A 12385-nucleotide genomic window follows, 5' to 3' on the forward strand; every position below is an offset into this window, starting at 1 on the left:
GATTTCTTTCTTTCTTGCAATGATAAATGGTATAATTGTAGCGATTTTGAAGAAAAAATGCCTTCCAAACCAGGGTTTTTTTCTTTAAAACCTGGCCGTGAGATAAATACATAATACAACCATTAAAATGTGCATATGTTATTGCATATTTTAATGCATTACTGTAATGTACTCAGTTCAACGAAGTTCATGTTATTAAGGTGCACTAAGTAACTCTAACTTGTGTATAGGAGGTGTAACAGCTGGTCTGTAATGTTTCAAACAACTCTGACATATATTCAATAAAAATGGTCATCAAGGAAAACACTAATCTGAGCACAGTAAGGTCATTTATTTTCAAAAAACTGCAGCAGCACACCTGGATCAAAGTGATTCATAGAAAAAAACTTAATAGGAGGTAAGTTTAATTGTCTGATATGCATTCAGTTCAGCTTTATTGGAAAAAAGACAAAAAAGAAAAGATAAGAAAAACCAAGACATTACCTGAAAAAAGTGCTCAAAGATAATAATAATTCTGTAAAATAATTTCAATATATAAGTATGATAATTAGAAATACAGTTTGAACACGTTTTACTATTATGTTTTTTTTTTCAAATCTAATTTGTTGCAATTAACAGAAAATGTCCCATGCTTAAAAAAAAAGCAAACCAATGTGCGCAGGGTTCAAAGGTTTTAAACACTTGTGAAGGCGTCTGAACAGAACACAAGAAAACTGATATTGATCCAGGTTTGAAAGGGTTAATTGGTCGAGCGACATAAACAATAGGTTTTACAAAGTAAAAAAAGTTCTTGCTAAAAATATCAGCCAAGACTTCACAACTCGTGAACTTGGAGTGCTCAGAAAATTTCCACTTATGACGGAGTGACTACCACACAGAGCAAGGCGTTCATACTGATGCACCCCATAAACACGACTCCATTTAAAGGCAGCAAGACTGCAAACACATCATGAAGCTTAAAGAACCATCAAAAGACCAAAAAACAAGTGACTTTCATATTTCAAATGTCATTTTCCATATTTAGTGACTTCAATCATTTCACAGATAAAAAACTAAATGAGTCAACAAACAATAATCCAAGAATGCCCATGAGCAATAAATATTGTGAAAAAAAAAAGAAAAAATGCAGATACATTTATACAAATACAAACTGACAGACAGTTGAAGCTGATAGGGGTGACATTTTTCTGTAGGCTGATGTGAAAGTTAGCATCGCCCTGGTTTCCTCGCCAGAAAGCCTATGGGATTTGTCCAATGGATTTAGGATCATTGAGAAAAATAAGCTCTGTAGCAAATGAACGTTTATGATACTTGCATGTTTTGTTCAGCAATATAATCCTCACAAATGAACACCACTTTCAGGATTTTTGAAGCCTAAATGCAATCATCAGAGGTAAAAAGGTAATGGCTATAAATAAAATATACAACGGTCGCTTGATTTAACGTCGCCACCACAGTGAGACTGTAAAGTCGTGCTCAGTGGGGTCTGACATGATGATGTTATGTAGTTTCATTTACCACTTATTAGCAATCGCCTTTTTGAAGACACACAAAAGCTTCAAATCTCACAGTGGGGAATTTACTGACTTGTTTTATGTCATAGAACAAAATGTGAAAGTCTTCTCAGCTTGTGGTAACCGCAGGCCTTATTTCAAGCTTTTCACCAGAAACCCATTCAAAAAAACCACTGACTTTGACAAGGGAACCAGAGGTGCTGAAATGCCAAATCATTTCCGGGTTTAAGGATTCATTCCAGAGGTTCTCTGCATGAGTTGTTATTATTAATTATTGGGGAACATTGCTAACTCTCATTCCTGACTCGCTTCCATGAACACTGTGATGATCTGCAGCTGGTTTATTGAGGGGTTCCCAAAAACAGCCTAAAGAAAACTGGAGATGCAACGTTTGTCAGTTACGCTCCAAAGCTCTGAAACACACTGCCTATAGACCATAGGCCACCTCGATAAATATTTTAAAACGAGAACTAAAAATGTATCTGTCTTAACTGCTTAGCTTCACCCTTTAGCACAGTTGCACCTCTTTAGAATGTTAAATGTGTTTTTTCCTTCATTTTATACACTCTATTTTGAGCTTTATTTTTATAAATATTATCTAAATGAGCATTCTAGTTTTATCCCTATTTGTATCTTATTTTTACTACTATTATCAAGTGGGTTTTATCAGTGTGAAAATGAATTGTGTATATTCTTTTCTGATCTTCTCTTATTTTTAAATGCAGGTTTTATTATGTCTTTATGTCTTTTCATGTGAAGACCTTGGTGCATGTTATTTCTTTGTTGTGATGCACATTGAGCTGGATTTCCTGTATAAAAGGTGCTATACAAATAAAGTTTATAATAATAATAACAATAATAATAAGGTGTTGGTGTTTTAAAAAATAAGATATAAAAAATGTATGCAACATTTCTATGTATAAACAATATGGGCCATTATTATGATCATTATTATTATTATTATTATAGGTGTATTGAAAATTTTGATATATTAATGTTCTCGTGCATCGGTGGGAGGAAATGTATCAGTAGCACCCCCTATTGATTTTCAATGAATGGGCCCCTGCAGCACCTTTTACCTAGAGCTGTGAAACTTTGGAGACCTGTGTAACACCCCAAGTCCTACAAAAAAGTCTCTTGGGGTCATACCGTAAAAGCAACAGGAAGTCAGCCATTTTGATTTTAAGTTTTAATTTTGGTGTATTTTTGGCCATTTTCCGAGGTTGTAATTCTTCAAATTTCTCTTAGAGCTTTCATCAAATTGACTTCAAATTTTATGGCTACCCTCACAAGACATTTGACATCAAAAGTTATTCAAGTCATGAGTTTTCATCACACTGTGTGACCCTTATGAGGCATCTAATTTGCATGTTCTGCTATGAACCAAGAAGTAAACAGAGAGTGGTATGTAACTCTGCTGTAAATGGTCCAATATGACCCAAATTTCACATGTTTGATAGGAGTCCTGCCCTGAACACATCTATATGACAATTTTAAGCGATATTGAGAGCACCACCTATTGGCACAGAAAGGGCAAAATTTTACACGAAGATGTCCAGCTCCTAGCAGGTTGACTCAGTTGATCTCAAAATGGTTTCAAAAAATCCTTAAGATGCTTAAAAATTAATATTTAGAGTTTTCGTTGAAAGGCGTTACCGTGGTGGGGTGGACAATTTTGTTTGTTTTGTTGTTTCAACAGGACATTATTCAACTTCACCCCAGATGGTCAGATCTTTACAAAATTTCACTGACTTAATAAGTGTTCAGGACTGAAGAGATTCGTAGTGCAATTTTGAATCTTAGTCATAGCACCACCTATTGGTAGCAGGAAGTTACTTTTTTTACTCTTTGATTTTTCCCCTGTAGCAGGTTAACTGGATTGACCTCATATTCAAGTAGAATACTGTAAAGACCTTCATGATGCACAGAAGTAAAGCTTTTGAATTTTCATCAAATGCTGTTGCCAAAGTTACACATTATTCCCCATAAAACTGTAAGCACTTGTTGACAGGTAAGGCATGCACCAAAACTCACCAAACGTGACACACACATCAGAAATCCTAAAATGTGATATCTGATATGATTTGTTTTGCACTGATGTGCCAAAATGGCTCTGTAGCGCCCCCTGCAAAATTTCAACGAAGAAGCCCCTGCGGTACATTTCATCTAGAGCTCCGAGTAGGGACATGGTCCAATCTGCACCAAACTTCACATGTTTGATGACAGTCTTGCCCCAAACACATCTACATGACAACCATTACCATTACTTATAGCGCTTTCTACTGGCAATATGAAATGTCATGGAAATTACATGCTTTCTTCATTGATGGAATGCTCCTACAGATTTTATCTGATTGACTTCAAATCTGGTGACAAAAGCTTTAAGACTTTAAGAAGAATGATGCCTCCCTCTGAAGTATAGGTTTTCCATGAACGCTGTTGCCAGGGATACCAAGTAGTCCCTGCCAAACAGGAAGTTATTTTAATTTCACTTTGCATCGACTGATTGGACCCTAATTTCACTGTTGTGATCAGGCTGCAGCCCTGAACACATCAACATGTCATTTAACTATGATACTCACTGAGCCACCTACTGGCGACAGGAAGTAAGCCTTGTAACACAACTATCCTTTGATTTACATGAAATTGACATGGTTTGGTCTACAAATGATGTAGAACAAGGTAACGGAGATTTTGTGTGTGGCCTCCAGCGCCACATAGTGGCCGCAGGAAGTACTACACCATGTGAAATATCTCACTCAAGGGTTTAAACTCTTTGTGTACTTTTTCCGACTTTCACTGAAATGGACGATTGCGTCACTCTGAGTCCTGCCAGTAGCCCCAACTTGCATAGGGGTGCGAGGGCCTGTTCATCGCTGCTTGCAGCTTTAATTATTATTATTATCATAACATCAACGTATATTAAAGTCAGGATTCCTACATATTTTCATGGGAAAAAATTCAAAACTTTTCCATGACTTTTCAAGGAGCAATTATAATATTTCCATAATCATTAACAATATATATCACTAAAATAGCTCTATCCAAGAAATATAGTGTAACTTAAATTAGTAGTGGTGCATAGTATAGGAATGATAACTCTGAGATTCATGACCCCACATGTTAAATCACAGTTGGTTTTCTCTCAGTCAAACAGGCCAGATTCAACTATTCTATTCTTCTAACATAGTTGTAGCTGGTGTAGAGCTGGAGAGAGGCAGAATGTGGAGAGAGATGGTAAACCAAACATCACAATAAGCGCATATTAGAGCTTCTTTACACCAACAGCTACAGAAAATACATTTGCTGTTATATAACATTATATTAAAGGTTACCATTGCAGGATTACTAAACCAATTTCTTCAACACAACAGCATTCCATGATTTTACCAAAACTTTATAGGATCTTACTGATTCCATGACTTTCCCAGACATGGAAAACAAGATTGTTGAATTCCATGATTTTTCCATGTTTTCCATGACTGTGCAAGCCCTGTAGAATGACATTATTTATTTCTCCTGGTTCATAGTTTTCTGTGCCATATTCCCCTCTCCCCATAATTTTTTCGTAAAATAATTCAGTATGTCCTTACAATTCTATATTCATGTGTTGACAAACCTTAAAGTGACTCATTCGATCCCCTTGGCTTTCAGTTCATCTTGAACTCGGCTGAGATAATAAGGATCTGGATATGCATAGCTGCAAACACAATAACAGAAATTCAGTGATTTCATATGGACAGTGTCTGAACATGCAGTGAGTTATAGTGATGTGCATTAACCCTATATTGTTCTCCCTGTGAAATCATATCAGATTTCTGCACTGATAATTACATTTAGGTCACATTAAGCATTCTTGCCATAAATACAAAGATACAGTGGTGTAATGTAAGTACATTTACTCAAATAATGTACTTAAGTATGAATTTAAAGGTATTTGTACTTTACTTGAGTATTTTATTCCACTCCATATTGTACTTTTTACTTCACTAAACTGATCTGACAGCTTTAGTTATTTTACAAATTAAGATTTTTTTTCTTGAAAAATATAAGAAGGATTTATAAAATACAATGTATAATAATATGATGTTATTATAAATAAAACTACCAAACAGTTTATACAAGTACTGCTCCTATAATTAGTTGATAAGCCAATCAGTCAGTTCCTGGAAAATTAATTGCCAACTATTTTGATAAACATTTGAGTCATTTTCTAATTTTTTGTAATAATTTTGAGTTTTGGGGTTTGTTTTTTCTTTTTTTTATATTAAATAGTACTGAGGTTTTTGGATGTTATAATATTGCATTTTTTATGGCATGTTTTTTTCTCCTCATACTTTTTTAGGGTTAAGGGTGGTTTTTAAAAAAATATTTTGTTAGTTTTTTTGTATGGGTTTTCTTTTTTATATATATAATTCAATTTTTATGGTGTTAAAAATGACCCTAAAATCAAAATAATTTTGAGTTTTTTTGTGTGTTTTTTTTAGTTATGTGTTGTTTTCTTCTGTTTTCTTTCTGTACTGTGTACTTTTACTTTTAGTACTTTAGTACATTTTCCTGATTATATTTTCTTATTTTAAAGTGTAATTTCCAATGCAGGACTTTAAGTGTATTTTCACAGGGTGGTATTAGTACTTTTAATTAAGTAAAGGATGTAAAGGATCGGAATACCACTGGATACACACACACACACACACACACACACACACATATATATAAATATATATATATAAATGAATGAATGCCGTGTTTTTATTTCGCACAATACATTGTTTGTGTGATTACATCAGAGGCCCACTCTGTATATTTAGCAGTACATAAATACACATCACTTCAATGTAATGTAGCTAAATAAAAGTGCTTACTGAGTAGGTCCTCCATGTGTGGCAGTTTTGTGGTGAATATCGTTCCATGTGACCACGTTGTTTCTGCCGCTGGTGGTTGAGCGACCGACAGTGAAGATGACTCTCTGATTGAAGGCTCTCCTCAGCAGTTTCAGGGTCCGTCTGCCTTCAGGGGAGTCTGGCAGGTAGGCTGTGCGGGACACGCCTTCATACGGCTGCCCGGGGTTAGGATGCTCCCGCTGCAGACACACAGGAGGCAGCTTTAAGTAGTAAGGTAGACTGACTACCTCTCACTGGCTGAATTTCTTAAAACATCTCAGACTGTTCATCATTTGGAGGTGATGTTATTTAGAGGTTATGATGCAGTGGTAGAGATGCACAACAATATCGGCGCATCATCGCTAACAGCAGATAATGGCTTTAAAATGAATTATTGGCCCGAAATGAGCATTTCTGCCAATATGATGGGTTGAAATGATGGTGCTAGCATTATGGGACTTTAATGAGTATAGCATATAATATGTTAATTCCACTACCGGAGAGACTTGATGTTCTCTGCAGTTAGGGGGAACAACATGAGTGCATATATTCACATGGGAAATCTACCAAAAATATGGACAGATCAGATACTGGCAAAAAAGCCAACAATGTGCATCTCATTGCAATGATTTAACTGGTCTGGCCCACTTGAGATCATATTGGGCTGTATGTGGCCCAGGAACTAAAGTGAGTCTGACACCCCTGGACTGGATCCTCTGACTGTCCAGTCATGTAAGAGTCTCACTGGGATGCTTCTGGTGGTTCCAGTTGATCCCTCCTGATACTCCCCTGTTATCATGTGAAATAAGTTCCATTCATCAGTGATGAGGCAGCTCCACTCTCTGATGTCCTCTGTCAGCTGCAGCTGGGAGCTCCTGGAAGAGCTAGCAAGTGTCCCAAGTAGGGTTGCAACAGTATAAAGTTTTCATTGTACCATAACTGTCTCAGAAAATATTGGTATCTTGGTATCGTGGTATTAGAAAATATTTTAATAATAATTATTATTATTATACAGTAAAAAGAAGCTAATTGTTTTAACTTTAAAAAGCTAGTGTCTGGGCTGCCTTAAAATTTTGAATTGAATGAATTTGAGAAAATGAGTTGAGGTAATTTTCCAATGATTCTACTTCAGTCAGCTTAAAAACTTAAGGTAGCCCTGACACTGACTTTTTAAAAATTAAAACAAGTAGTTTCTTTTTGCTGTGCATTAGTTACAATGTAATTATTACTGCAATTGCAACATGAAACAACTGTTTTAACCCTTTGGTTAAAAATAAACAACCACTGGTTTTCTTGCACTGCATTCAGACTCCGTTCATGTGCATTTAAACCTTTGAAACTTGAGACAATAGGTTTGATTTCTTTTGAAAACATGGCTAAAAAAGGCAACAAGCAACTTAGCAAGAGATATTCCGTAAACTGCAATACATTAGGAAAAAATGACCTGAAAATTAGCTTTAAGAGAGAGAAATAGAGAAAAATCATTAGAAGATAATAATAAAAATAAATTGTGGAAAAATGCCCATTATTATTACCACAGTAATATACTATTGTATCTATATATTTAATATTTGGGTTTTTTTATAATTTGTTTTTTTAGTTATCAATAGTTTTTGTTGCAACTCTTAGCTTTTAACCTCTTCCCATGTTTTTAAAGAAATCAAGACAACTTGCTCAGTTTTAAGAGTTAATAAGAGAAAAAAAAGAAAAGAAAAAGAAAAGTGTCCCATTTCAAAATGACTTTAAAAGAAGCAATTCTATACCCCAACAACTATTTGTATTGTTTCTTTTCTTTATAAATTTCAGATAACTGTCTTGTAACTCGTAGCTTGTAACGTCTTCCTGTGTTTTTGAAAGAAAACAAGCCAACTTGCTCAGGTTTCAAAGGGTTAACGGCACCATGTGTAAAAAAATGTTCCCTTTCAAAATAACTTAAAAAAAGGCGCAATTCTCGATCCAGATACACTTTTGTCATTACCTTAAATAAGCAAACATATATTATATAATAACTGTCAACTTTCATACCGCAGTGAGAAAAGGGTTAAAAGCAGTATACCGCTGCAACCCTAACTTTGAGTTCATTTACTGTTTCAAAGGTAGAAATTAAATAGCTCAGTGTTGTATCTGTAGTCTTACCTTTTGGATGCCACTTGGAATATAATAATGGATGATTATTGTTCCGTATTTCTCATATCCTTGTAAAGACGCAGAGCCTCTGCTGACGTCCATTTTGCCTCCCTCAGGCTGCGTCCCCTTCAGAGTGCCGTATAACTCTCCACACGTCGGGCACGCAGGCTTGTAGTCAAAAGCAGTTTTCAGACAGCTTCTGCAGAACGAGTGCTTGCACCGCAGAGTCTGTTTCTCTGCGCTGACCATCACTTCCATACAGATGACACATGTTTCTTCCTCAGGGTGTGTGCTGGGGGTGGATGGAGGACGTGGGGTCCTGCTGCTTGGAGCGCGTGCTGGACCTTTTTTCGCTGGACTCTTGCTTGAGCTCTGCATATTTTGTGACAGGAACTCTTTCAGTTTAGCGATGTGCACAAAAGGCCCGGTCACTGTGACCTCCGATCTGTTGTGGCTGGGGTTAAAGAGGAGGCACGGAAATGTCCTCTGCAGGTCTCTGTGCGCTGTGGAGGGGACCGATGTGACCTGCAGGTCAGACGCAGTCCTCTGGTAGAATGTGACGAATCGCTGTCTGACGAATTCGCCACGAACAGGGCTGACAGACACATGTTTAGGTCTGAAAGTCACCCACACTGTGGTGCTAGGTTTACTGTGCGCTGTTCTGAGGTCAGGCTGTGTTTCAATGACAAAACTGGTCCCTTGAATTTTCTTAAGTTCCTTCGAACATTTTTGATCAATGTAAGCCATAATAAGCCCAGATACCTCCACAGGTTTGATACTGGGTGAAGTGTCTCGCTGACTGGTTCGTCTCCGGCTGAGCGGACTGGAATGACGCCTCTCGGCTACTAATTTGGCCCGAAGGTTGTCCAGCTCCTCCATTGTTCCTCTCACGACATAGCAGGAAGCTTTTTTCTCAGGGCGGTAAGGCTGAAGAATCTTTATTAATCTTCGCTGGTCTTTGTAAAGTGCTTCATCAATGATGACAGAGACATCTGTGATGAACTGCAACAAAACATGGCAGCTGAAGTTAGCTATTGGCCACATACTATACCTCCATCTAAATGCAGCATGCCACATACTTTAAAACTTCAAATAAAACTTCAAATAAAAGTCTGGTCCCAATTAAAACGACACATTTTGACAAATAAAGGCCTGTCTCAATTAGAGGCTCGATCTGGTTACCATGCAGTTCATTTTTATACAAGTTCTTTGGATGTATAAAACTGGGTTAATGGCTACCTGCTGAAGATCACCCATACAATATGTACATATGTTTAAAATGTTATCAATATGGACATGCTACAGACTTTGTTAGCTTGATAAGATTCTCAACAATCCAATCATTTAGTTCAATTTACTCCGTAAGCACCAAAGAGGACGGTATTATTGGCACAGTAAACAAGTAAAGTTTACTTGTTTACTGTGCCAATGTAGGATGTAGGAGACTATTTTTTAAAAAGCTACGGAAAATTGTCCCGTGAACAATATTGACATTTATATATTTCATAATTTTCCAGAATCAATATATTGTTTAAGCATTTTTTCCAGGTCATATCTTGCTTTGTATTTTTTTTTTGTGTGTGTGTGTGTGTGTGTGTGTGTTTTGTTCTATTGTGTTTTTTTTTCTTCACAGATTTCTTGTGAACATCTGGGTCATTTCTTTTTTGTTGCTTATGACCTTTTTCACATAAAAAAAATAAAATAAATAAACAGTAAAGCCAGTTTGTTTAGCAGGGTATCTTAAAACTGTCGGCCCACTTCAGTCTGAATACAGAGTTCACTAGTTTTATTTTCAGTCTATTATTTACACTAACAGTACATTTCAGAAGCCTTTCACAAGCATTTAAACGTTTAAAGTCAGCAAATTGGTTTGGTTTATTTTAAAAAAAACATTATATAAAAAAAACAATGACAAACTCAACAAGAAATGTCCCCCAAATTACAATATAGATATACACTTTATTTAATCAGAGAGTCATACTGAGATCAAGATCTTATCTACAAGTGAAATCTGCTATAAATTATTAAATAGTAAAATGACCTAGAAATTAGTGATGAGGGGAAAGGGGTAGAGTTAAAGAGCTATCTAAATACTTGGGGCAAATGTCCACTCTATATATAAACTATATTATTATGTAATATATAACTATATTTTATTTATAACTATATATTTTTGCACTTTTTTTCAGGTCGTTTGCTTGTTTTAATGTTTTTGCTCTTTTTTTCTGCTTATTTTCCGGATATTTTCTTGTACCTTTTACTTATTTCTTCAAATATTCAGGCCAAACGTTAAACGGCCAATTAACTTCTTCCCATGTATTGCTTCTCTTCTCTTATCCTTTCCCTTTCCCCTTCTCCTTGTATATATATATATATATATATATATATATATATATATATATAAAATCATCTGACTTTCTTACATTTGAATTTCTTGTTTTTTATTTATTTATTTTTTCAATAAAAGAAGTTAATCTATGAAAAATATGTTTTGTAAACTTGTTTGCTGAACATGTATGACAACCTACCCTTTGGAGTATTTTTTTTTATTTTGTCAAGCAATGTTTTCTATATATTGGTAACAGAAATTCTATTTTCACCCCTATACATTTTTCAGTTGTACGCTAACTTTGAAAAATGACACGTGTATATTATGGGATGTGTTTGATGAGCAACAGAAAAATGTATGAGGCTCATGGTTTTCATTTGGATTGACGAGCTTTTATTTTAAAGGTCAAACGCCAAAACCGGAAATCTTACTTTTCAGATTTCCTGCAAACTGTAGCACTTTTCACCTTAAAGTCTAATCTTCTCCCTGAAGAAAATAGAACATATCATAGTAATTTGCTTCTGTGACTGAATCAATTAAAAAGAGATCAATTCACAGAAACGTTTTTATGTATTTTCCAGAGAAACAACGACAGCAGCAGTGAGCTCACTAACCGACTCGTAAAACCAAACTTGACCGACCATAATACATACTCTGCTGCTCCTGCCGCATCTCACCTTCCTTCAGCCTGGTTAAGTCTGTTTCTAAATGTGGGCTAAATATGTGAAACTTACCTCCATTCTGCAGAGCTCCTGTGAAGCTGCAGCAGCACCGCGTTAAGTCTGTGAACACCGAGAGGAGCTGCGATTAACTTTCACTTTCAGGTTCATGTTGTCCCCAGAGCTCATCGCCTGTCTGTTAGCGCCTCCATCGGTGATCAGGGAATAACAGACACCAGGAAAACCAATACAGAAGATTATTATTATTTTAAATTAATAATAATAATAATAATCATTCGATAGAAACTAGACAAAAGATTTACCCCCAAAAAAAGAAAAGAAAAGAAAACGTATGTCAGTGTAGGTTTTGAGAAGTGATTGACCCTTTGAAAACTGAGCAAACTGGTTTGATTTATTTGAAACGTGGGGAATGCAATGAGCAACTTGCGAGACGTGTCCTCCTCAGGATAATTGCCTGAAAATACACCCCCCCCACCCCCCAAAAAAATCAAAAATAAATGATAAGTATATGTATGTGTGTGTGTGTGTGTGTGTGTGTGTGTTTGTAAACATAAATTTAAATATCTATATTATTTTTATCTGCATGTTATATGTTATTGTTATTTATAGAATTATTATATATCTATATTATATAAGTAATTTTCTTATCACTTAAAAAAAAAGAAGGTAAACCAATTTGGTCAGGTTTTAAGGATTAAATACAAGATGCTAAATCTGCTAATCTAAATTCCTAAATTCAGATATTGAGATGAAAACGACTTCTGAGAGGTGAGGCTGAAGTTTCCGAGCAGCACGTGAAGGCAGCACCCTGCTCGTGTTGCAGTACCACTGTTTGTCTAGCAGGTGTCAGTG

At 35.8% G+C, this 12385-nt stretch overlaps 1 protein-coding gene across 1 annotated transcript; it reads right to left on the reverse strand.

Moving 5' to 3' along the window:
* Nucleotides 1–5009: 5009 nt before the first annotated feature.
* LOC121944507 (probable E3 ubiquitin-protein ligase DTX3) lies at nt 5010–11665 on the reverse strand. Its single transcript, XM_042488319.1, has 4 exons — nt 11588–11665; nt 8534–9526; nt 6380–6597; nt 5010–5214 (listed from the first exon to the last, which is right to left on the reverse strand). The coding sequence occupies exons 1-4, from the start codon at nt 11591–11593 to the stop codon at nt 5145–5147; spliced, it is 1287 nt and encodes a 428-aa protein (XP_042344253.1). The 5' UTR covers nt 11594–11665; the 3' UTR covers nt 5010–5144.
* Between the last annotated feature and the right edge of the window lie 720 nt (nt 11666–12385).

This window comes from Plectropomus leopardus, chromosome 6 (assembly GCF_008729295.1).
Source record: "Plectropomus leopardus isolate mb chromosome 6, YSFRI_Pleo_2.0, whole genome shotgun sequence".
NCBI lineage: Eukaryota > Metazoa > Chordata > Actinopteri > Perciformes > Serranidae > Plectropomus > Plectropomus leopardus.